Source organism: Periophthalmus magnuspinnatus, chromosome 14 (genome assembly GCF_009829125.3).
Source record: "Periophthalmus magnuspinnatus isolate fPerMag1 chromosome 14, fPerMag1.2.pri, whole genome shotgun sequence".
Taxonomy (NCBI): Eukaryota; Metazoa; Chordata; class Actinopteri; order Gobiiformes; family Gobiidae; genus Periophthalmus; species Periophthalmus magnuspinnatus.
Window position 1 is genome coordinate 10,104,022 of NC_047139.1, and position 26,989 is coordinate 10,131,010.

General features: G+C 40.3%; 1 protein-coding gene across 4 annotated transcripts; it reads left to right on the top strand.

Moving 5' to 3' along the window:
* Nucleotides 1-7,951: 7,951 nt before the first annotated feature.
* Nucleotides 7,952-26,611, top strand: pitx1 (paired-like homeodomain 1). 4 transcript variants are annotated; one of them, XM_055226945.1, is made up of 4 exons: nucleotides 7,952-8,101; nucleotides 9,475-9,529; nucleotides 22,531-22,733; nucleotides 25,432-26,611. In XM_055226945.1, exons 2-4 carry the CDS (start codon nucleotides 9,484-9,486, stop codon nucleotides 25,990-25,992), a joined length of 810 nt encoding a protein of 269 aa, XP_055082920.1. In that variant the 5' UTR covers nucleotides 7,952-8,101; nucleotides 9,475-9,483; the 3' UTR covers nucleotides 25,993-26,611. The 4 variants fall into 4 exon arrangements, with proteins under 4 accessions (XP_055082920.1, XP_055082919.1, XP_033834898.1 ...); XM_055226944.1 differs by lacking the exons at nucleotides 7,952-8,101; nucleotides 9,475-9,529 and adding an exon at nucleotides 17,754-18,155 and having other exon boundaries at nucleotides 22,528-22,733; XM_033979007.2 differs by lacking the exons at nucleotides 7,952-8,101; nucleotides 9,475-9,529 and adding an exon at nucleotides 17,768-18,155 and having other exon boundaries at nucleotides 25,432-26,610.
* Nucleotides 26,612-26,989: the final 378 nt, after the last annotated feature.

The following is a 26,989-nucleotide window of genomic DNA, read 5'->3' on the forward strand; positions in this document are numbered from 1 at the left end:
TATCAAATGTTATGAGATAATAAAATAAGATAATCCTTCCTTTATTGTCTCTCATGGGAGAAATGTGTCTTGAGACAGGGAGTGACATGCTCTAACACACAGAAAATACATCACAGCAACATGAGCCCAAACAAACAACATCCACCAGTGAACATAAATAAATAAGAGACCAAGAATAACCATGAGTAATGCACCATCAGGGACCTTTAAGTCACTCTATGCAGGCAACCACTTCAGTCTTATGTCATTTTATTAACTGCACATTCCCTGAGCCTGTGTGCAGTTTGATTGCACATTCTCTAAGCTTTATGCAAGTGGTGCCTGCACTGTCACTTGTCTATGATTTACTTTTATTTTTTAACTGCAGTTTATGAGAATAATAGCTAATGGTGCAAAAGAATGAATCTGTTCAGTTTAGAGAACTCTAACAGCTTCTTCATCAAGCTAAACTCAATGAGCAATATTCTATCATATGATGAAGGATCCTCTAAGTGTTTCAATAACAATAACAGTGCTTCCATTGCTGCAGTAAGCAAAATGATGGAGGTCTACAAGAGCCCCCCCTCAGAAACCCCACTATAACAGGATCAAATTATTTCATCTGGCCCAAAGGCCTTTTTGGTGTCAAGTCTATTCAAGATGGTGGTGACCACTGCGAGGTCAACCAGAAGCCTGATCTGAGTCTGGATTCAGCTCTAATTGACCTGGTGGGATTTCAAAGCTGTTATACAAAACAGATTCAGCTGATTGGCCTGCTCATATTCATTCACAACATGCACGGTGCCTGTGTTTGATTTGAAGTTTGTTATGTCTTTAACAACATTCCAGACTTTTTTTGAGTGTCTGATATTAAGTGCTTCCATCTTTTTCTTCCTAAGCTCCCGGTCGGTCTCTTTGAGTCCAAGCATATTATTGTTCTTGAAAGCTTGTTTTTTCCAGCATATGCTATTTTTTAATGTCTTATGTTATGTAGTCTGTATTGTTTGGACAAATTTTAATGTCTTTTTTAGGAATTATAGAGACAATGCAAAAGAATGTAGTCTATCAGTTCTTCCACAATACTGTCCACATTGGTGTCCTGGTATAAAACATCCCAATCTCTGGCCCAAACACATCCACTGAGCTCCATGCTGCCCTCCTGACAAACGCTGACCGTCCTGGTGACAGGTTTGCTCTGTTAAATGGTTAGAAGTGACATTATATATGTATTTAAATTCAGCATTTATTTTTTTAGTGTGTTTGTCGTGAGGGTTAGTATAGCTTTAAAGTAACAGATTTCTTACATGGTGATTTTTCTTCAGTGACAAAAGTGATTCCAATTTAGTGAAACTTGATGATCCTTCATTACATTATATGGCCACAGAGACAGTAAAAGACACATTTAACCAGACAAGTCCTAAACTCTTCCTCTGAAACTGTGGACGTCCGATCCTCATCAGGCTTAATCCCCGAGCGTTTGGCCCCAGTGCAAACAGCAGAAGTCTCATGCACTGAACTGAAATGCTCTGCTTTTGAATCTTTGTTTACGTGACTTTAATCTCTGAGTCTGTCCAATCACAACGGCTCGTGTTTCTGCCATAGTGACATAGGAAATACTGACAGTGTGTGTGTGTGTGTGTGTGTGTGTGTGCGGAGGGAGGGGGAGCACCAAACCAAACTCCAAACATAATGGAAATATTCAGCAAGTAACTCTAATTGTGTTGATTTGAATTACAGCTGCAGATTATTTTAAAAAAAAAATCCCTTTTGATTTGATCCCAACTGAAACAGTTGTGTCTTTGAGCAAGACACTTCACCCAGGTGTGAGAGAGTGTGGTTATTAGAGGTGCACTATGTCAGCGGCTCTCAAACTTTTCACACCAAGTCAAAAGATTTGACTTTCAAGTCCGTCCAGATCTAAGCCAGATCTCAAACAGGACTATTCAGGGCTAAAGGGAGACTTCTGTGGAAAACCATTTGTTCCATCGGATTTTGAATTATAAATGAATTTTAACTCTGAAAAAACATGTTTCGGTTGTTTTTATTTCTGAATTTCAGTTGATGACATTTTAAGTATAAATTTTCAATGTGTTTCAAATAAAAGACAAACAAAAAAACACACATTTTAAATATCCAGCACAAATCTTTTCAAGCCCTTAAATTCAACAGCAAAGACCCAAGACGCCAAGGGATAAATAATCGATTGTGTGTGACTGAGGACAGGACTGTTTCCTCTGTGGGCAGAGCTTATAGTTAATGAATCAAAGAGATGAGGTTTTGATTAGGTTAATTCTGACAGATCAGATTGATTCCCTAAAGCATTTCCTGGTTGTTACTAAGTGAAATCAGCTCACTTAGGATCAGTTGCTTGGGTCTTGGCATCTTGGATCTTTGCTGCGAAAATATTCACTACACTGAATTTTAACTGTTGAATTTTTAAACACTTTGAAAATGTAAACTTACAATTTGAGCAACGGGAATTTGGAATAAAAATCATTCAAACATGTTTTTCAGAGTTAAAAAATTCAAATTGAGAAGTTAAGCGACATTGAAAATTCAAAATCTGATGAAACAAATTCCACAATCTCCATCGTTTAAAAACAAGAAATGATCCAAAGGTGAACAAAAAAGTGAATAAAATGAACTTTAAATGAGACAAACCCACAAACTGAAGAGCCGTCTAAGCACCACAGCCAGACGCCAGAGTCTAAACATTTAAACTTTCAGCAAAATCGCCGACGTCAACAAGTTTCAAGCGTCTGCTCAAATGCAAATGTGTCCAACTAAAGGCATTTGACGACATGGTCTGAACGCAGCATTACTGTGAACTGGTTGCCTCTCCATAGATCTGACCTGTAACTTGGCCTAATGCATCACTTGCTTCTCTTTATGTAGATAGATATAGATTTAATGTCATACTGGGGAACATTCAAGGCAAAGTAAAAACATCTCCATGGAAACAAGCAGGTACCAGACTATCCACCAGTAAAGCTACAAAGTGAAACATATTTTTTTGTATTTTATGGGGTAAAAGTTTTGCCTCAGTACAGATATATTGTATAAGCAGCTCTTGAGGTCAAAATACATCCTCTGTGTACTGTCTGCATCTAATTATAAACTTCTAATAATCAGGAAGTGCACGTTATCATGCCAGTTGTTGTTAGCTTTACAGTGATAGCAAAACTCTGCTCCGGTCACTGAAGGTTGTGAAAAGCACTTAACGTACAAACTCATCCCGGTGAATAATTAGAACGATCTGAATACATGAGGTAAATGAGGAGAAACTTTGGAGAACTGCAAATCGTTTAAAATGTACTAGTCCTGTTTCCACGTTTTTAAGAGAAAAAAATCAGGTACAGCGTCATTGACTTCCAGAACGACATGTCCCGGTCCGCTTCTCTCATAGAACCGGCCCATTTCTAAGTATCCCTCCAGCAGCAGCAGCACATCTGTCAAAGTGTGAAACATCAGAACTCGGTAATGAGCCCAAACCTCCATGTTTCAGCCCAGCTCTTGGGAAACGGCCGAGTCTGCAGTTTGCTGAGCGCAGATAAATCAAAAGCCTGTACTTCACTCTGCTTTGGGGTCAATTCATAACTCACTTTCTTTCCGAAGGAGCCCGACGAGAACTTGTATTGCTGAACGTGAGATGTTAGCATGTACAAGGAGCTGCCAGGAAAGTTAGCCAAAGTTAGCAAAAGATCCGAGATCAGGGGGAGAAGAGGTGGGACTGAAAACATTTGTGTGTTTTTAATGAGTTTTAAGTTGCGGAGGCGATGTTAACGGCACTGTACCTGATTTTTACTGTCTAAAAATGTGAAAAACAGAACTAGAACAGATCATTTTAAAGGTTTACCGTGTTCCAAAGTTACTCTTCACTCATCTTACGCATCCTGATTATTCACTGCAATGAATTTCCAGCACTTTGCACAGCTTTCAGAGACCAAAATGAGGTTTTGCCGTGACTGTAAAGCTAACAACAACTAGCATGCTAACACGAACGTATAACAGCAGTATACGCGCAGTGGGAGCTAGGATCACGGGATTAGCTGTGCATGTTTCAGCCTGATGGGACGACTTTTGGAGGAGGCATCTGGGGAGAGGGAAGTTGTACTAGCTTTTGTGTAATCAGCAGAAAGTGAACGAGGAAAGAGCTTTTAGTTTTTGAGTGGGGTCAAAGGTCAAGTGGAGGAAGAGGGTCCAACAAGAATGACAGAATGGATGACCAAAAATGGATGTGTTAAAAAATAAAAGAGACTTTTTTGGAGATTTTTTCTTTTTTTTTTTTAATATATATATATAGTTTAATGAAAGTTGTGTGTGCTTTAATGGATTAATTATAAAACTAGTCGTAATAGTAATAGCTGCAGTAGTAGTCCTTATTATTTGTTACTATACTATAAGAAGCAGCTGTAGTAGTAGAAGTAGTAGTAGTAGTTGTAATCGTTAAAGTATTATTAGTTGTAATAGGTTTAAAATTTCTCCAGTACAGATATATCATATAAGCAGCTCTTTACTGTCTGATAACCAGGATGTGCACATTAGCGTGCTTCGTTATTGTTAGCTTTCTGGTCTCTTAGAGTTGTTGAAAATGCTTATAAACTCATCATGGTGAATAATTAGGATGTTCTAAATGCATAAGGTAAATGAGTAGTAACTTTGGACCATTGCAAGCTGTTTAAAATGAATTAATTTTGTTTTTTTTATGTTTTTAAGACCGTAAAAACCAGGTACAGTGGCTTTAAACACACCAGCTGCTGTATTATCTGTTGTCTCCCGTGCACCTCTAATTGTTGCGTTTATATTTGTCATGAGAATCACATGATACTCTACATTTAGCGTGCCCTGTATCATTATGCCCGGGTCTCCTGTGTGGCATTATCTGGGCGCAGCGGTGGTTTGTGGTCAGATGACTGTTTGTGCTTGGACGTCCAGGAGAGGAGCACCAGACAGGCCCAGCCCCTTCTTTTTTCCCCTCCCCAGACACCTCACCCCTTCCTCCCCCCCCTGCATGGCCCATGGCTCCGGCCTCACCTGGAGGGCACTACTTAGGCCTCTGCACCTACCTGCCCGGCCCTAATTACACTTAATGCATGAGCGTGCACGAGGGAGGGGTGAGCGTGCGCGTGAGATCATTATTTGGAAACGCAAGCCGCACAGGACGACGGGCTAATGCAGGAATGGGATGAGGAGGCCGGAGAGGAGACGAGGGAGAAGCAAACGTGTCATTTTTATAAACAGAATCTGCAGATGTAACTGTGCTTTGAATCCAGACACTAAATCATTAGGAAATTAATGATTAATAACAGTAATAGTACAAAGGTGTTTTGGAAGCTTATATATTTTGCATGAGTGTCTGTTATTGATACTTTGCACTGGAGGTGTTCTACATGTATGTCTATTTTGGAATGTTCAGCAGTTGCCATGGAGACACAATGCACATATTAGCAAACGCTGCTAACTCAAGAACTCAAGACAAAATACAAAATGGATTTAAACAACATATTTTCAGCAGCTTGTGATCAATATGAGCATTTATGGTCCTGTTTAGGGGATGAACTCAAAACTTGTTGGCTAATGCTAGCTAGCTTGTGACTGTAATTTTATTTGCGAGAGACTTGTTTAAGAGCACATCTCAGCTCGCTCGTTGTATTTCCAGCACAGTCAGCTCTTTATGGTCAGATTGTGTTCAAATACAGCTCAGATTAACATCTAACAGAGCTTCAGACAGTTAAATGCCTACAGTTAGCATCACCCTCCCAGCGGATGTTGATCACATCAGCTGCAAAGTATCAATTAGTATTGTCCAAACCAATACCAATATTTCTACAGCTCATTGTTCAAGCAGCAGTTTCCAAATTGCTGCAGATAGTCACATTTTCAGCTGTTAAAACATAAATGGTGTTTGTTTATTTGTTTATTGTCCAATCAGCATTTTTTAAACCAAAATAAGAATGAAATGGATTAACACATGTGGAGCTTGTATTTGTTATTTACACCAGGACGTCTTAATAAAACTATATGTAAAGTGTGATGTCTCTCTGCAGTGTGATTTAATCTGAAGCTCAAACTTTTATGCTGGTCTATATTTGCATTAGTGATATTTTAACTTAAAATATCCTATACTTTGTAAAGGTCTGCATACACCTCACACACTCACACACATAAACCTAACTGTACAACTTTGGATTCAAGTGTTAAAATCCTTTAGTAATGAAGTTAGAGAAGTTATTTAGCGCTACTATATGTACTTTGATAAAACAATCAAAAGTATACTTGGGATCTGTGTAGAATAATACTTTACTTCAGCAGGCGTGGGAAAGGGATCTTAATAAATCCAGACTCTTTGAAGTCTTTCAGTAAATGTAAAATACACACTTTGCACTTAAATGTTTTCTGGTTTTGAGGAGGTGCTACAGAAGATTATTTATGATGAACAACTGAATTGCACCGAAGCCTATTTTTGCAGAGGAATGGACTGTTTTTCTTTTACAAAAAACACAAAACAAAGCACTTTTTTACCTTCTCTCTTAAATGTTTTTCTTCATTTTTATGTTTAGCCTTTTTAAATCAACTTGTACATGTCATCTCACAAACATTTGAGACGGATCCATGAAACCTGAACTATAATACCATTTGAGTTTCTTCTTTAGGCATGTTAATTATGGGATTCTGTGCGTCATGCTAGTTCTCTCTCTTTTTACGCACTCCTTCATGACATTCACTTCATTACTTGCAATTAGACTAATGTTTTGCAGAAATGGTTCAATAATTCAAATGTGATCTATAACGTTAAGTGAACATTAGATGACAGATTTCGTACCGAGGACTTGAATGCAATCATAATGACGAGGCCTCCGGGGCAATACATTTGTTTTACACCAGTCACTCTGCGCACAGCCAAGAGCTAAAGTGAAGTACTTTTGGAGTGAATTAAATCAGTCACTAATAACCTACAAGATCACGCAGCGATTTGGAGGTGTTTTTTGGAGAAGAGGAGGAGGAAAAACGTCGTCCAAACTGATGCGCGTCGTGCGTAAATCCGTGCGTAAAAGTTACAGTGGAACAGAGCTGCGGGTGAATAAGGGTTTGTGAAATGGCCTATTGTAAAGAAACAGTTAATAAATATCTTAAATGTGAATATAATTATTGCAAGTGCGTAAACATGTTCAATTCCCCGGATAATATAGTGTTAGCCTTGTACCAAAAACCCAAATGCATATCATAATAATTCCAATTTGCGTTATTTCATTGTTAAAACTACACAACAAATCAAATCCGATGTCACATTTGGCTACAACTTAGACTTAGAATAAATAGTATAATTAAACACTTCTAAGCCTAAAGTATCTACAGTAAAGTAATTCATTATGTGGGCAGTTCCAAGATTAAAAATAAATCCGATTTAACTAATCCATGTGACTACAACAAGGCAGGACACAGGCCGTTTACTGTTTGTGATTCAAAGCGAGACCGTTATAAATCCGATGAGCTATTATGTTTGGAAAAATATTAGGTACAGTTCGTGAGTTGCATTTTCAAGGAGCATTTTCACGCAGTTTAGCGCAATAAGATGCACATTGTAGTGATGGTAGTTTGTGTGCGCCATAGGATGTAAGTAGGCTAACTGTGTCATCCAAATGTGAATAGAAATTATAAATAAAATGTAAATAACATAATAACTGCACAAGTTAATGTTGGGAGATAACAGGTACAAAACATATTGAAGAAATACAGCGGGATTGATTTCCATGAGTGGCAGGCGTGTGCGTAATGCTGCCGTTTGCGCTCTTCTTGTGATCTATCATTGCCTCGTGCTGATGATAAATACTGGTTATTGATCAGGATCAGGACCAAATCCGCGGTGGTGTGGACGGAGGGGGTCGCGTGGGGGGTACTGACGTCACGACGCACGAGAAAAGCACGTCTCCTCAGCTCCAGATGCGAAAGAAACACGGCGTGACAGAGCCGCGCTGGGGTGACGCACGCAGCTTTGGACGCTCCGAGCGGGTTTACGCAGAGCTGGAAGTCGGATTGGATTTTAACGACACCGCGGACGAAGCTGGATGGACTCAGCCTGAAGTTTTAACGAGAATTTCGGTCACTTTCGCGGGACGAACCGGTGAGTGGAGCCCGGAGGTTCAGCCTTTGTTTGGAGACGCGTGCGTAAAGGTGCCCAGGAGACTGAATAACACAAAAATACAAAGTGACGCATTCTCAAATTGAATGAATAAACGTTGTATGGTTTGTAGAAATAAACACAAAAATAATGTAATTTTTCCCGTTCATAGCATCAGAGAAGCATCAGGTTTGGCATCGGTGACGCACGTGTGTGATATGCATTAAAGTATTCATTTTTATCAAGCCTTCAAACTGTATTAATAATATGTTAACATTGCAAAATAGAACCTTTTCATTTAAGTGCGAACTTAAACATATATAAAAATGTAACATGGTATTGTAAGACTGACGCCAAAGAGTGAAAATACATAACTGTTCTCCAGACATCACACATGGAAACATGGAAATTGTCAATGAGCAGCAAAAATCACTGTGTCACATTTTTATTTTTATTTTTAAAATAAACTAATTTGTCTCAGGGTGCGTTCACTTTGGTACATTCACCACATCAAACCTTGAACTAAACCAGAAACTAAACCTTAACTAGACCAGGAGTAAAGAAGAACCAAAGGAGCAAATTAACTCCAGATCAGGAATAAAATGTGTTCAGAATTGGACCAAAAAAGCCCAGGTACGCACAGACAGTCTCTTTCATTATGTCACAAATGAAGCAAAAATACTTCAAATCCTAACACAGAAAAGCGTTTATTTTAATCGCAGCCAAAAACAAAATAAATGTTATATCGACATTGCAATTACAAAAACTACTGTCTATTAAAATGCACTAATCACTCGCTGGCGACATGCACAAGGTAAATGATCAATAATTACTTCAATAACAGACTCGATAGGTCACAATATAACAAAAAAAATCAGAATCCTATACATTACATCCAGCATTTACAATGACCACTGAGAAAACGTGCCGTTGCGCACAAACACGAAAAATATAACGAAAAGCAGCTAATATTGAACTGAAATGCATTTTATTATTTTCTTTCTTTTTTCTATATATTTTACTTATATTAAATTCTATTTTGAAAAAAAAATAAAATAAATCTTAACCATGTTCTACACAATATTACATAAATAAATAACTTTTGTTTGTGTTTGTTTTTTATTTTTATATTTTTAAAAATTTTACAAACTTGAATATGTCACCTTCCTCACTTCTTCGGCAGTTGAAACACCTCTCTCCTTTATAAAAAATAAATAAATAAATAAAATATAATAATAATAATAATAATAATAATAATAATAATAATAATAATAATAATAATAATAATAATAATAATAATATACCTCCCTTATTATTAAATAAAAATGAAACTTTTAATTTTGTTGAATATTTATGTTCATATTTTTGTGTTGCAGGCGTCTGGGATGGAGCTGAATCTGTCCAAGAGCGTGCTGTCATGCGTGGATTCAGGTGAGAGACGCACGCACGCGCTCCTCTTTTGGTCCCTTTTTCCCCGTTTTTGTTTTGTTTTTTCTTTACGCCACGCAGACATGACGTAACTCGCGTGCACTGCCTCAATGCCTGCCCCGTTAGCGCGCACGCGGGCACACTTTTATGGGGCCAGCCTGCGTGTGAGAAGTGTGAGATATGAGGTCATTAACGAAGCTGCGGATCGCGCGGGATAACGAGATGCAAATGGCGAGCGCGGGCACGTGCTGGCGCTGCTCGGTCAGTGCGCGCGCTCGTGGGTTGATTCATTAAGAGAGATTTATGTTTGGAGAAAACTACAGTGCACGATTGTAAACTAAAGGCAGCAAGGCAACATGTTTTTGAGGTCTGGAGCCGATTTGGGACCAGAACGAGCCGTGCGTAAAAGTTGCTCCACAATGTTCCGTATTGAAAGAGCGCTTTTTTTTTTTTTTTTCTTTGGTTTAGTGGAAATGTCATGCCAAGAACAGCTGTGAACGCGCTCATTACATCCAATTATTGTGAAGGAAGAAGTCACTCAGGATTCTTAAATACAGAGTTTAAAATATATGGGGGGTAGAGCGGGTTTTATGCGGAGACAGATGCGCCCGGCCAATCAAACTCTGTCTGCGTATTTCAATGATCTGGTCCTGTTCCCAAAGAACAAAAATACAGTGTCCAGATGCTGTTATTGAAGAAAAGCAGTCAAAAATAATTGGACAGTTCCTAAACAAAACCTCAGCTTCAAAACAAGGTGTGTGAAAGGAGAGGATTATTTTTTTGTGATACCACATCATTTTGAAGCGAGAAGAGCCTTTATGCGTTATGACATAGAATTCTGCGAGGAAGTTAATGGGTTGTTGCAGCTGAAAGTGTTTTTAATATCTGAAAAGCAAAAAAACAAAAACAAAACAAAAACTTAAATATTCAACCTGATATTTAAGGTTGATGTTACGTGATATCTCTTTATTAATCTTGTCCAATCTTAGCCCTGGATTTATCCATGGTTTAGTTTCAGGTTTGCATGGATTAGTCCCTGGTTTAGTCCTGGTTTAGTCCTGGTTTAGTCCTGGTTTAGTCCTGGTTTAGTCCTGGTTTAGTCCTGGTTTAGTCCTGGTTTAGTCTTTATTTAGTCTTGGTTTAGTCCTGGTTTAGTCTTGGTTTAGTCCTGGTTTAGTCTTGGTTTAGTCTTGGTTTAGTCCTGGTTTAGTCCTGGTTTAGTCTTGGTTTAGTCCTGGTTTAGTCTTGGTTTAGTCTTGGTTTAGTCCTGGTCTAGTCCTGCTTTAGTTCTGGTTTAGTCCTGGTTTAGTCCTGGTTTAGTCCATGTTTAATCCATGTTTAGTCCTGGTTTAGTCCTGGTTTAATCCATGTTTAGTCCTGGTTTAGTCTTGGTTTAGTCCTGGTTTAGTCTTGGTTTAGTCCTGGTTTAGTCTTGGTTTAGTCTTGATTTAGTCTTGGTTTAGTCCTGGTTTAGTCTTGGTTTAGTCCTGGTTTAGTCTTGGTTTAGTCTTGGTTTAGTCCTGGTCTAGTCCTGCTTTAGTTCTGGTTTAGTCCTGGTTTAGTCCTGGTTTAGTCCATGTTTAATCCATGTTTAGTCCTGGTTTAGTCCTGGTTTAATCCATGTTTAGTCCTGGTTTAGTCTTGGTTTAGTCCTGGTTTAGTCTTGGTTTAGTCCTGGTTTAGTCTTGGTTTAGTCTTGGTTTAGTCTTGGTTTAGTCCTGGTTTAGTCTTGGTTTAGTCTTGATTTAGTCTTGGTTTAGTCCTGGTTTAGTCTTGGTTTAGTCTTGGTTTAGTCTTGGTTTAGTCTTGGTTTAGTCCTGGTTTAGTCTTGGTTTAGTCTTGATTTAGTCCTGGTTTAGTCCTGGTTTAGTCTTGGTTTAGTCTTAATTTAGTCCTGGTTTAGTCCTGGTTTAGTTTTGATTTAGTCTTGGTTTAGTCCTGGTTTAGTCTCAGTTTAGTCCTGGTTTAGTCCTGGTTTAGTCTCGGTTTAGTCCTGGTTCAGCCCCTATGGTTTAGTCCTGGCATGGTCTGAGTTTTTTGCTCCTTTTCAGCCCCTGGTTTAGTCCTGGTTTACTACTTGGTCCAACCCCTGCATGTTTTAGTCCTGCATGGTCCTGGTTTATTGCCCCCTGTTTAGTCCTCCTCTCTAGTCTCTGGTTTAGCCTTGGTTTAGTCCTTGAACCACAAGTGAAGAAGAGCAAAGGTTTTTGTTTCAGAAAGTCTCCAAAACTACTTAAAATTATCAACATCACACCACATTTTATCAATGGGACAATAAAAAGGTAACTTGAATTCCCAGAGCTCAAAATGTTCAGGATTTATTAAGAATCACCTCATAATCACTTCCTAACGCGCTCCCGTATTTGTGCTCCGTGATGGCTCCTCCGAAGGTCAATGCTTAATTTGCACTCTCATCTCTAAGTGCTTGGCTCCTTTGTCCTTTGGCTTGTTTTATCGGGTCAGAGCGGCCCATCGCCACGGCAACACCTCCTGTGTGTCCCTCTCGGGTTTCCGTAGTCTCCGGTTTCAGTCCTGTCCCTCTTCTCCTCCTCCTCCAGTCTATAATACATCTGATTAGCAGTTTAGTCTCTGTTTAGTCCTGGTTTACTGGTTTAGTCTGGAGTTGGGCTTTGGTCAGCATTGGATTAGTTCTGGTTGAGTCTCGATTTAGTCCTGGTTTAATCCTGTTTCAGTCCTGTTTTAGTCCTGGTTTAATCCCTGTTTAGTCCTTCTTTAGACCTGGTTCATTAGCCTAGCTATTCTTTTTCTATGACTTTTCAGTCTGAGTTTAAGCTTGGTTTAGTTCTGGTTTTGTCCTGGTTTTGTCCTAATTTAGTCCTGGTTTAGTCTTGGTTTAGTCCAGCTTTAGTCCTGGTTTAGTTCTAGTTTAGCCCTGGTTTAATCCTAGTTCAGTCCTGGTTTAATCTTGGTTTAGTCCAGCTTTAGTCCTGTTGTAGTCCTGATGTAGTCCTGGTGTAGTCCTGGTGTAGTCCTGGTTTAGTCCTGGTTTAGTCTGTTTCAACCCCATTTCAGTCCTTATTTAGACCTGGTTTAGTGCTGTTTTCTCATTAAACCTTGTTAGAGATGGTTCCAGTTGTTTGCTCTGGACCAGTCTGGGTTCAGTGGTCCAGATTCAGTTCTGTCTTAGTCCCTGGTCCTGTTTGTTTTCTGGGCCGGTCCTGGTTAGGGCCTGGTTTAGTCCTGTTTCAGTCCTTAGTCCTGTAGTTTAGTCCCTGGTTCAGACCTTGGTCCTGTTTCAGTCCTTGGTTTAGTCACGGTTCAGTCCTGGCTCAGTCTATGATCCTTCTCCATCTGTTTGCTCTGGGCCAGTCATGGTTCAGTCCTGGTTCAGTCCTCCTTACTCCTCTTTTAGTCCTCCTTTAGTCCTCCTTTAGATCTCCTTTGATCCTGTTTCAGTCCTGGTTTAGTCCTTGGATTTTATTTGTCTCTAAAAATACTAGAATAAAAAAAAAAAAAAAAAAAAAAAAAAAAAGTTGTAATATTTGTGTTATTAAATGTTACAGGTCTCTTTTATAAAGTTATACATTTATATTTATAAAATATACTTTGGTCATGCTAAAGTTTAATGTTTACCTGTTTTGTGTAATCAATGTTTTAGCCTTATAAAAATACGCCACAAAGAAGAGTCTTTTAGCCCTGCTGTGTGGCTGCTCTGCATCAACACCACTCACCGGTCCCATTTGTGAGCAGCTCCTCTAGTCTCTCTGCTTATCCTCAGCTTTCAATGTTTAATCAAATCAAAATATCAGGAAATAATCAGATGCTTAGTGAAAATAAGACGTCACTTTGGATTTGATGGAAGAAAAGCGTTTAGGATGGGGTTGAGAGTGGGGAAAATGTCTAACAAATGATGTCCATTATTTTACTGAAAACTCAAACATGTTTTCTGAATGGGTCTGTGTGGCACTCCTCATATTTAAACAGAATATTTATGAAGAAGGAGAAGAGCTGATGTGGTTGTGTTCTTCCGCCATAGAAACAGAAAATTAAAACCATACATCAGAACATTCTCCATGGTGATAGTTTTTGGGGTTTTTTTTGGTGTTGTTTTTTTTTTTTTTTTTTTTTTTTGGTATAATGTGGAATATTAAAGCGAAAGGAACAACATTTCCATGGAGCCAAACAGGAAGAGGCCCTCATCTAGACCAAATAAGAGTCAGGTTTGCGGAGATGCAAGCTCGCTCACAGTGAGGACAGATGTTTTTCAGTGAAGTAAACATGATTTTAAAAAAAAACAACAAAAAAAACAAACAAACATGCTTTTATTTTAGTCTATGTTTTTGGCCAAAAAAAGAAAGTTACATACTGTGGCTTTAGAGGCATTTCCCAATTTCCGTGAACTTGGACCATGACTTTTACGCATGACGCACGGTGACCTTTATAGGCCACGTTTCTATAGAGCGACATGCAGCTATAGGCCTAATAAGATCTTTAACAGCGCACATCCGGAGGCCACGTGGGAGGCACTCGGTTCAGTTTTAAGAAAGAGGTTTTGTTTAGAAAATAAAAGTTTGGCTCGAGCCACTTCACTGTTGGAGCACGGTTGCGGTTCAAATATTTAGAGTGAAAGCGCTTCTGAGCAGCGGAACCGAAGGAGCAATGGAATTTCTGTCTCAATTATGAAGTTTTAGCCAATTTTCAACTGAGTGATTACAGCAGATGTTTCAGTGGCCCACATGAACGTAGCATTTGCGTAAAATCAATTAGTGTCAAAAATATATGAGTTTTCAAATAGACCTTGATGTTGTTTTGGACTTTCAGACCCTTAGACACCGCTCACTTCTGCAAATCTTCTTAGAGTTAGAAAATATACTTTTTTCTTTTCTTTTTTTAATATTCAACTCCAAATCTGTTCATATATTGAGCACGTTCGCTGCATTTTGTTTATAAAGTGTTCGGTTAATAGTAAAGGACCATAAATATTGAAGAGTATAGATAAAATCCCATGTATTTATTAATTCCACTGACTGTTTGAAATCACAACCACTTTTTTGCAACGTCCATTTAACATTTCATATTCGCATAGTCAATTATTTTCCTCTCATCTTGGTAAATTCATTAAAATGTGTTATTAAAATGTCTCAATCATCAAACCCGAGTAGCGTCTGTCCTCGCGCAGCAGCGGAGGTGGGCACTTTTTTTTTTCCGCCGCGTGTGAAACGGACCTACACAAGTGTTTTCTGAGGGTCCTCTTTAAGAAGGGCCTCCGGGGGGATTCAGCGCCTCTGATCCCGTTTCAGGCCCAGAGCCGAGCGCCGAGAGCCGGGGAGTCTGCCTGGCGCCACCGTCCCTGTCACAATCCCACCCAAAGCGGCGTAAAGGAGCCGACGTGCGTAATCCGCGCAGAGGGAGCGGCCCAGACACAACAACAGCGCGGATTAACCTGAAATGTGTCAAACTGGAGAGGCAGAGCTCGGACAGACAATGCGCATTCACCCGGGGTCACACACACAAACACGCGCAATCATAGGAGAATATTATTAATACACGACTTTGGCTTGAAACAAAGTACATTTTTCTATTTTATTTTATTTTTTTTTTTTATCTGCAACAAGTTATGCAACATTTGACGTTCTAGTTTCCCTCAAGTAGCTCGCCAGATCCAACCGCTTCAAACAATGGCACATATTTGGTTTTTGTGCGTGCGCATATTTGATTTGGTTTACCCGAGAAAAAGACACGTTTATGACAAATTAAATGACTGAAAGTGTAGCCTGTAAAGAGCTCGGGAATGTGACCTCACACCCAGAAGAATTTCCAGTGAGCATAAAGTTAAACCAAGACGGATTTGAGATTTGAAGATGATAAATACTAAACTTTGCCTTCATTCAAATGTTTTCTGATTCTGTAGAGTGACAGATATATTTACCAGCAGTGACCCCGCGGTTTATCTGGTTGTTTTGTTTTTTTTAATCTAATGGATCTTTTACTTCCAGAGACATGGCGGATTTTCCTGGTAACAGCCGTGTATTGAATGATCTGATCTGGTTAACCACGGTCTAATTAATTATTGCGTCATATACTGATAAACTTTAAACTATTCGATCTATAGCTACTTTAATTTGGCCCTTTAAGAATTTGATACTCCAACCGATGTGTTCTTTTATTTAGGAACACACAAAACACTCATGTAACCCTTTCTGTTCCCTCTCACTGCGGTTTCTACACGGTCCGTTGAATTGACAGAGCGCGTGCATGTTATCAGTTCCTTCATTTGTCACAGTGAGAGTGTCGTGCGCGCGCCTGGATCAAAGCGCGCTCTTTGTGCTCAGTTTTTATTTTAAAGGCAACAGTAGCAACAACAGCAGCTCTCAGGCAAACTCGTGTTTATTTAGGTTCAGCCAATTCAAGGCACCTGGGCATGGCGGCACAGAGCGCACGGATGCGTCGTGCGTAAAACCAGAGAAATATGTGTTTTCCTTTGGTATATTTCATCTGAATATTTTTGAATGAGTTATCAGTTTAAGACAGATGAATTATGCGCACGAAACTATTTTATGTTTTCACTTTTAAAATCTACAAATGGTATTTATGTCCTATTTTTTTCCATGTCTGTATCTTATTTCATTGCCTGAGCTCATTCACTTGCAGAAATAAAACTGCAAGTAGCTAAACTAGAGACGACGCGCGTAAACCACGTTGACACCAGATTTGACAGTGCGTCCAAACATCTTGATTTAGCAGATTTCTTTTGTCGAACAGTGAAGTAGCGAATATAATGAGTTAAACGTAGAGACACTCAAAAGCAGAGCACATGTCAAAACAGAGCAACCGCATTTTCTCCGTGTGATCTATGAAAGCCAAAGGTCCGCGGGTTCATTCTGCCTCAAAAAGAGCCATTTATCTCAATGGGGAAAAGGGCTCCAACGACAGAAGCGCGCACCGTGTTTTTGAGTCTGATTCATCCAAAATATTACAAATAAACTACTGTATCTTGTGCAAATCGCTGCTTTTATAATTAATTGCTTGGCTGTTTGAAAAGAAATGCAGGCCAACTGTTCTGGAAAACACAAGCATAAACACACACAACTCCGAAGTATAAAACCTTTACCAAATACGTGAATTAAAAATCCAAGTTTGTAATAAGTTAAATTCCTGAAACATTGTCCTCGTGCATAAGTAGAAGCTGGTCTATACATGTGAGTTTGCCCGTAAAGGAAAGAGCACTTGAAGAGGTCCGTGCGCTCTTAGGCTCCAAGGCCAAAGATGTTATCCGGATAAACCTCTCCAAAATCCCTAAATAAATTGGCCTTTCGGAGCCTGCGCAGACCGCCGCTTTTCAGCCGTGAGTCCAGCTCCTAGGACTAAAGGTTCACAGAGAATCGCGTGTTCAAAGCGTAGATTAAAGTTCGGGTTAAGGGAAGCTGGGTTTAATTAAGCGGAATACGCACAAACACAAGGGCGAGATTTGTTGCATATTATTTCAAACAGTTCACGGATTAGGCTCAAAGTAACTGTCAAAAAAGTCTTTTGTCGGGTCTTTTTGGGTGGAAAACTTTAATTTGTAGTGTCTGTGCCTCATCTCACATTGGCATCTGCAGAACTCAGCACAAGTCAAAACGGAGTGGCATCAATGTGAAAAAAAAAAAATCCCCTAAATCCTCATTTCAAACCATTTTTATGTTTTTGCTTAAAATCTATATATTTGGGCAGGCTATGAAAATGTCTTCCTTTGGGCTAATACTCGTTGGAGACAAGAAACGAAAACCAGGCGAAGACGCACGGACCAACATTCAAATCAACTTTTACGCACAGCAGTTAGGTGCGTTTTGGTGCAGCTATAGTCAAATCCTGCGGCCACATATTCTGGATGAGTTTAGTTTTCCATAGAGAGTAACATAAAGAACGCGCCCTTCTAACGGCCATTTTTATATAACGTTGTGTTTTTGTTTTTACATTTTTACACTTTTCCATAGCGCATTTACCAGACAGGGCGCTCCTTGTGCCAATTACGCACGGTTAGACCTCACAATCAAACCCTTTGGACAACAGTTTTACAAGTAAATTGGAGCTCATTTCTTGTCCAGCGTCTGAAACTGGGGTTTGGCCTTGTGCCATCTCTCTCGTGGCGGAGCTGCGAGTCCTGCGCGCTTTGACGTCTCGGGTTGAGTCTCGTTCTTCTTGGGCCGTTCGTTTTGCTGTTCGGTGACTCTGCGGTGGGCGGGGCGTAGGCATAGGCAGTGAGGAGCGGAGTGTCTTTTAGCGCACTGCGGACTGAGGCTTCTCCCGCGGCGGACACACGCACACACACACAGCGGACGCGCTTCCACACAGACACGGAGACGACTTGTTCTTTTCATTTTCACGGAGTAGACGCCTGATTTTTGTGGTGATTTCTTGGGGAACCCGGATGATTTCGCCGCGTCTCGGGACTTTGAGTTTTTTCCGCTCTTTTGCACTTACCCTTCGCTTGGTGGAGGGATGAATTTGGACCGAGTAGCCTCCTCCGCCGCTCCTCCGCCGCCTTCGCAGCCTCCCCCTCCGCAGCCGCAGCCACAGCTCTCACACGCCCGGGACATGGGGCACTTTCACCTGGGACGGAGCGGAAACAACCGGCGCGAGACCGTGGAGCACTCCAGCAGCGAGTCCTCGGACACAGAGCTGCAAGGTACACGGACAAGACATGAATTAAGATCACACAGCTTCAAAACGCACACACAGGAATAGTGGACTAAAAGGGCGCACAATTTTACGCATAAATATCTCTTATAGTTAGACAATTATCACAGCACGTAGCGAGAAATAAACTACAAAACGTGCAGTCGATTCCGTGATTGTAAATGTGACTTAATGCGTTGCCAATTCACTTTTTTGTAATTCATATTAAACACCAAAAACACTCAAATGAACCTAATGGAGGTAGGTGTGTTCATTCAATAAACAAACGTCTAAACGTGTCGGAATAATGGCGCTTTGTCTCCTCAGGCGTGTGTGCCTAAAGTTGGAATCCGGAAACTCGAGGGGAAAAAAAAAACACTCTCAGCCCAATTCACAAATCTGCAGCACCAAAAATACACCGATCCCAAAACGTTGCGTAAATTGTCAAATATCTCATTATAAGTTCATAACGTGCACCAACACAGCACAGACTATTATTTGTCAGCGTAAAATACAGTGATTTATTTGACAGTTACCGCTTTACGCACAGCTTTGACTAAAATAATTTGAACCTGAAAGACAAACAGACAAAGGCGAAATATATTCAAATGCGCGTGGGAAATTTGTGTATTTTTGCACCAAATTTGAAACACATTTACGTTGTTTTATTTTATTGTTTTATTTTTTATTATTATTTTTTGTTTGTTTTTCTTGAGGATAGTTCCATATATTTGTTATCGTTACAGATTAACAAACCAACTCAAAACAAACATGTATTATACAGGTTTACCACAGGGACAATAGTTTTACTACTTCTGGATATCACTGTTTGCTAAAAAATATAAAGCGCGCGCACGTGATGAAGTTGATGTTAAAAAGTCCATTACGCGCCTCATTCATAACAGAGGCCCAATGTCATATTGTCATATTACTCTGAGCTTTATCACGGGACATTTTACACTGATGACATTCACCTTTAACTCTGCAGGACTAATGTGCAATATTTATGTAGATTATTCATGGCTGTCTCCTATTTTTGAGCCAAAAAGTGTCCATTATTTTTATTGATTAAACAACAATGATTTTGAAATCATAATACAAGAAACTTCATTATGTTTCCACATATTAATGTTTTATTTTTTTTTTTTAATGTCGTGCTCAATTTAACATATATAATTATATTTTTTTAATTTTGTTTTGCGTTATTTGTACTTACGCACTGTACGTTAATATTCGTGTTGTGTATTTCCAGCTTATATATATATATATATATATATATATATATATATATATATATATATATATATATATATATATATATATATATATATATATATATATATTCCTTTAGTCTTGCACATAATAGGGTTAAGATTAAGTTAATAGAAGAAACGTGTCAATCAAACACATATTTCTCGTGAATATCGTCATTGTCGTTAATCAAACTTTTATAACATTGTAAACGATTGGACCAATACATAGTTATTAATGTAGTGCTTAATGAGTTCTTTTCCGCACGTAACTGACACGTTTACCACTTTTACGCACGTTTATAGCGGTTATGTATGATCCTCTAAATCCATTTGTTTAAACTGACGCTTTGTACAGTTTATTTCTCGTTTTACGTTAACTTACGTCTTTCAGCAGTGCGTCATTTCGCTTTGCACAAGTCGAGACTTTCAAACACTTGTGGCAGTAAATCTTACGTCGGGTCTCGCTTTGTCTCACGCACGCATTTGCTCTTTCTCGTGTTTACAGAGCGGAGCAAACAGTCCCTGGCTGCAGGCTCGGCTCTGTCAGGGAAAAATGCGCGAGACGACGTGGAGAAGCAGAGCGCGCGCTTGGCCCCCCGTCAGAGAGTGCATTAAAGACGCTATAAATACTCCAGCTAAAAGCGCAGGGTCGCGGGAGACACGTTTATAAGGTTTAAGCGGAGAAACAATCACTCAAGGGCCGTGTGCAGAGCTGGAGAGTAACGAATTACAAATACTCCATTTTGTAAGCGAGGAGAATTTTCGGGTATTCGTTCTATTTGTAGATTTTGAAACATATATATTATATTTGTACTTGCTTTGTTTTTAAAATCATGGAGCACAGTACAAGTCCCAATCTCTGCACAGTATCGCCTGTTTTGATTGGCCGGAGTTCAGAGGATATGTGGTTTCAAACAACAACATTTGGTTTTAAAAGTTTTGTACAAAAATTCCTCTAAAATTGCGGTAGTAACTAGTGCGAGTAGTATTTCTGAGAAGTATATTTTACGCGTAATTACACAGTACAGTATTTGTTGAGTATTTTAGCTGTATAACTGTACTTTTATTCGAGTTCACATTTGCTACTTTTCCCACCAGTGCAGCTGTGCCTCATATGAGCCTCATGCGTCTGTCGTGCGTAAAGGAGACGGGGCCATGTCAAATAGCTATTGGTTTATGTCAATTCCCGGTGATTCGCTGCTTGTCCTTGTCACTGTTTTAAATAATTACCTTTAACATGTGTTTATTTCTTAAACACATCCTCTGCTCATAATCTTTCATCTGAAAATAAACACTAGAGCGGAGTTTAACCGGGTGTATTTGCAAAGCGCTGATTGTAGATTGTAGTTTGGAGTCGGTTTTATTTTTGGCAAACATCCATGGGAGGATTCTCGCGCGGGATTAACCTTTGCACGTGCTGACCCTTGAGTTAACGAGGCGGGGCCGTGAACGAGCGAGATGCGCAGATAAAAAACACAGAGAGCGTTTTTTATCAGGACGCACGGACACGTCTGTGGGCGAATGTGCGCGGGGAATCATCAGCGGAGACGTGTTTGAGCCGCGAGCCTTGAGTTTTTGGGAAATGCCACAACGAGGACATTTATTTATCACCGGCCAAACGACTCCAAGGGAAAGAAACGCCATTTAACCAACAGCAATAATGGGTAAAGCTGCACCATGTGACTTTTCTACCGCTTGTTTGTCTCCATGGACGTGTTACTGCTTTGCCTGGAATGTTCCGCAGTATGGCATTAAACATATCTCTTGCGTTGGTTCAGTTGCAGGTGTTGAAAAAAGTGCTTGGTTTGGATTCGCCTCTCCACGGATCTGATTTGTGACTTGGTCTGGTGGCGTGGCCAGTTAGTCTCCACGGGCATACATAAGTTTAATGCCATACTGTGGAACATTGCAAATAAATAATGCGCATGCTCCTTCGAAAATGAATAGTCATAACAGTCATAACTTGGAAAAAAATATATAAAAAATATATATTAATAATAATAAATTTTGCAAGGCTTTAAAATAAATTATAAATCATTTTGTGTGTGTGCGTAAAATGTGCGTAAAATGTGCGTAAAATGTGCAACTTACGAATTTAAATAATGGAAAATGTGGCATATTTTGACGAATAAAAATGTGAAGTTAAAAACAACAAATGAAGTATTGAGGTATGTCTAATCCTCTTTTTTTGGCTCCAACTATTTCCAAATAAACAAAGGCTGTGGCGCGAGCAGTTGTTCGTGTCCGTGGGAACAGTGGCGCGTGAATCAGGCTTTACATTTTATTCTTAGGGCCTCGTGTGTCTGGATTTTCAAGATTGTGCTGTGTAAGCTACTTTAATAATAATATCCTGTTGTCTTACCAGTCAGATGTACAAGAGAAAAAATATAAAACAATAAAAAGCGGTAGGTTGTGATATTGTGTTTACACTTATCATTATTTAAGCTGATCTCTAACACTTTCCCGTTGTGTTTGATATTTACAGATTTATAGTGGGTATGTGTGGGCATGGTTGGCGTTTCGTGTCACAATTGTATCCACATTTCAAGTTAATAAAATAAAAAAAAAAAGCTTTAAAACACACTCGTGACACAATTATTCGAGTCTCTCCTGCGTAAAAACACATCTCACATTTGAAGTCTAAAATAGCTCAGTTTTCCAAAGAAATCTCGTCTGTGTAAAGTGTAATAAAGTCATCATTACATGTCAATTTGGTTCGGTCTTTAATATTATTTTTTATTATTTTATTTGATCTTTTGTATAGGTTTTATACGCGCATTTTAAACGTTATAATTATCCACGCATCTAAATCCTTTCATCCACAGGCCTATCATTTTATTCACAGCTTTTGTAATTTTAAATCTTTGAAATCTTTGTGTTGGGTTCATGTTTTGTGTCTTCTTGTAAATCTAATTATAGTTTTACGTTTTTAAGTGTTGTACTTATAATTTAATGTGCTTGTTCACGTTTATGAATCTTTATATAAGGTGTAGGAGAGCTTGTGTTTTCCATGTTGGTTTTATTTTCTTATAGACAGGTCTTACCATTATTATGTAACTCATGGTCACTTACAAAAATATGAATTACGCGCGTTTATTGATTTTCCTTGTGCTGTTTTGGTTTTTTTAGCAGATAAGGAGCGCAGTGTGGAGCTCCGCGCAGATGACGGTGGCGCAGACGACCCGAAAAAGAAGAAGCAGCGGCGGCAGAGGACGCACTTCACGAGCCAGCAGCTTCAGGAGCTCGAGGCCACGTTTCAGCGGAACCGTTACCCGGACATGAGCACGCGCGAGGAGATCGCAGTGTGGACCAACCTCACCGAAGCACGAGTCCGGGTAAGATCATAAATACACCGAGTTCATTCACATCGACGCAGGGGAATGGATGAATTTTCTGGCCCATGTTTTTGTCACGATGTGGTTCATTTGCAAAACCCAACAGGAAAGAGGCACGCTATAAAAATACAGCAAAATAATAATGCCAACACAAGGACTGCATTTTTCAAACATCAAACATATTTAACAGTCTAAACATAAATATAATAAGTATACATTAACATCTGAAGGGTCAAGATCAGATGCTAATTATAAAAAAAACAAAAAAAACAAAAAAGGAGTAGTAGGAGTAAAGGTGACGTACCAAAATCTGACACAAAATAAATACAATTTCGAACATTTTGGCACAGCTGTACGTACATGGCTTAATTGGCACAGCACAGAGAAATTCGTCCTTTTCATTTGAACCATCCTCCAGTGTCTCTGCAGGATGGTTCAAATGAAAGTAAACCTGTCAGGAGCAGTAGGCGACCGCAGTCTCCAGCTCAGAGGCAGATCTTTTGTACTTTTGGACCGTAGCGCATAACATTTTCATTAAGTAGAGAGCAGGATTCAATTTTGAAAAGCCTCTTTGAGAGAAACAGAGAGAGACATGTCAGAAACATCCCCGCTGTCAGTCATTCGTCACCATTTACAAGGCTCCATGTTACGAGATCCTAACTACAAGGCCGTGCGTAAAACCTGTTTGTTTTTGGACAGTGATGGAGCGCGCGCAGACTGACGCACCACGCACTGGGAACACAAGGACCAATGAGACTCTGACAATCATTAGAAATGATTAAGGGCAACAGCAGCGCTCACACTGGTCCTGGTTTGAGGCCAGTTTAGTCCTGATGTAGACCTGGTTTGGTTCTGGTCTAGTCCAGGTTTAGTCCGAGTTTAGCGCGGTAGTGTAATCTGGTCCGCAATTATGAACGCACTCTAAAATACACGACTGCCTTTGACACATGCGCAGTAATTATTATGATAATTATGTAAATGTCTAAAGCAGGTCTGAACAAGGTCTAAACCAGGACTAAACCAGAACTTCACTATAAAAATCGAACTAAACCAGGTATAATCCAGAGCGGAAACAAAATTTTTACCAGGATTAAGCAGGTCAATACCAGGACAAAATCTTAACCGGGACTAAACCAGGCCAAATCTAGATTAAACCAAGACAAAACACACTCTAAACCAGGTCCAAACTGGGACTAAATCGGATATTAAGAGGGAAAACGGAACAAAACTAAAAATTAACCCAGGACAAAATCCGCAGGTCTAAACTAGAACTAGACTAAATGAGAACTAACCCAGGACCAAACGAGCGCAGGACTGCACAGGATTATAGTTCATAATATTCCTCAGCATTTCAACTTTCTGTAGGTCCCCGGATGTAGGTTACCGCAGAGCTCTTAGCGCGATGAGTCCGGACGAACACGAGACGTGAGCGCGTGGAGACTCGGCTTTGCGTAAATGTGTCGCGGAGTTAACCAGACAATCGCGGCGGGTTTTAGCTTTCAGCATCTGGCGCCTGCTCTGCTCCAGACGCGTCTCACGTGTCACGGGCCTCACGCACGAGCCCCACGCACGAGCCCCACGCACGAGCCCCACGCAAGGGCCTCATGCACGTGCTCAAATCTCCGGACTGAGCGGCCTTGTAACAACAGTGCTTTAGAGGCCCATACTAAATGTTAAAATGTGTGTGTGCGTGTGTGTGTGTGTGTGTGTGGGTGTGTGTGTGTGTGTGTGTGTGTGTATTTGGAGAAAGTTGTGCAATGTTTATCTTTTTGGAGTAGTTTTGACTTGCAGGTATTAAGAGATATTTCACTGTTTTTCTTTTTCCAGCGCATAGCCTATATAATAAATTCTATATTTTTTAGCTCATACATTCCTTTTTCTGTTTTGGGATGAACTATACATTCACACAAAACAAAGAGATTGGCTTTTGGCGTTCGTTCTGCAGTTTAGACCATAATTATGTCACTTTACACGATGTTTATACAAATATGTGACCTCGTTGTCCCGTGATACGTGTTCGTCATTTACTCAGATCAGAACTGACGGGGGTTAGAGATAAACTTAGACAAACTTTATTGATCCACAAGGGAAATTACATGGGGGCAGTAGCTCACCGCACTTTTATACGTTTATAGAAACCAAAAGAAATAATATATAGTGTGTATATATAGCAGTTGTTCAAAATAAACATTTTTGCACACCAAATTTCAAATCTTAAGGAATGTTCCGTTTGTGGGGATTAAATAAAGCTCAGGAAGCGAGAGATTCTGAAGTCTCATATGAACAAACGCACTCTGGTCTGACACAGTTCACAACACATCAACATGTGGAGGACTGAGGGATAGATCCATGTTAGTGATAGAATTAAACACGACATTATCACACATTAGATCTGGAGACAGTGAAGTCCTGTTTATTAAACACTTAATGCTGTGCGTAACGGACCAAAGGCTGCGCGTAAAAATGACTTTACGCACAGTGGTTATAGGCAAAATGAAAACATGTATGTTAATGGAAACACAGCTCTTTAATTGCCATGACTGACAAACGTGCTGCAGTGGTTTGATATTAGGCTATATTTCTATTTAGACTCTGTCTAGAACCATCAGTTTAAAAGCAGGATTAAACCACAAACCTGTTTTGGATTTTTTTGAATGATGTGATGTGCTTTTGCTAAGTGCGTGTGTCTCTGGTGCAGGTGTGGTTCAAGAACAGACGCGCTAAATGGCGGAAGCGCGAGCGGAACCAGCAGATGGACCTGTGTAAAAACAGCTACCTGCCGCAGTTCGGAGGCCTCGTGCAGCCCTATGACGACATGTACCCCGCCTACACCTACAACAACTGGACCAACAAGGGGCTCGCACCCGCGCCGCTCTCCACAAAGAACTTCCCCTTCTTCAACTCCATGAGCCCGCTGACGTCACAGTCCATGTTCTCCGCCTCGCCCAACTCCATCTCTATGACTATGGCGTCCGGCATGGGCCACTCCGCGGTGCCCGCCATGGCCGCGCCGGGACTCAACAATATCAGCAACCTGAACGGCATCGGCACGTCGGGCATCAACTCCGCAATGACGTCATCCGCGTGCCCGTACGGCCCCCCGGGGTCTCCCTACAGCGTGTACAGGGACACGTGCAACTCGAGCCTGGCCACGCTGAGACTCAAGTCCAAACAGCATCCTCCGTTCAGCTACAGCGGCCTGCAGAGCCCGGGCACGAGCCTGGGCACGAGCCTCAACGCGTGCCAGTACAACAGCTGACCGGGCGCGCGCTCCCCTGACGCGGACACGCGCCACGCACACCAAACTGGATTAGTCACTTTCCCACCAACAGAGACAGACGTGGAATATGCGGGTTTTATGCGTTTACCAGCCGTGGATTTCTAATGAAGACGTGTTACATTGTACATAACCTACTGTATGTCTATGATGTAAATAAGGCCGTGTCACGTGACCAGGAGGATTCTGACCAATCACAGAGGGACATGTTCTCATCACGTGCCGCGTTTTCTTTGTACATTTGTTTAATTTTTGTGAAGTTTGGGCTTTGGGGGCTACTGGAAAACTGGTCACACGCGCTGCACATTTGCCATAAACTCTTTACATGAAACCGTCCAAGAGTCAAGATTTAGTTTGTTTTTCGTTTTTGAAATAAACCTTTGTTACCATCCTCTATGCAGCTCTCATCGACACTGTCATTTGACCCAGTGGGACGGGTGTTGTACATAATGCGCTTCTGTCTGCAGGGGGCGCTGTCTGTAGCCCCGCATGTTTTGTACCATGTTGATGCTTAAAATGTAAACAGTCCATGAGGTGATTCTTGTGTTCATCGTAAATATGTTTGTTTGAATAAAGCAGAAAAAAAAACACATTTGTATTTCACGCACAGTGCACCAGTCTTTTGTGTTCCGCGCATGAGAGTGTGATTAAAGGTGCACTCTGGGACTTTCCTGTGGAGGGTATCATACCTGGTTGTCTGGTTGGTTCCATCTTTTGAAAGAAGAAGAATCATTCATAGAAGAATCAGGCACATCTCACACTTAGTGCAGGTCAGACCTGTAACAAACAGAAACTGTAAAGTTTAGTGTTTCATTGTTTTTAGCTCCTCCTTCAGACAGATATAAGGCAGTGTCCAGCAGCACTCTGACCACACCTGACCACACCTGAAGAAGTGACTTGGATGAGCAGCGAAATATCTTCACTCAAAAAAATGTATTGGTCCAGCTGACTGAATAAAATTGTTCTATTACTATTCTGA

Bases quoted from the DNA above. Each gene is read 5' to 3' on its own strand.
- pitx1 (XM_055226944.1), top strand. From the start codon at position 17,969: ATGAATTTGGACCGAGTAGCCTCCTCCGCCGCTCCTCCGCCGCCTTCG. The intron at 18,156-22,527 runs GTACACGGACAA...TGGTTTTTTTAG, and splicing joins CTCGGACACAGAGCTGCAAG to CAGATAAGGAGCGCAGTGTG. The intron at 22,734-25,431 runs GTAAGATCATAA...TCTCTGGTGCAG, and splicing joins TCACCGAAGCACGAGTCCGG to GTGTGGTTCAAGAACAGACG.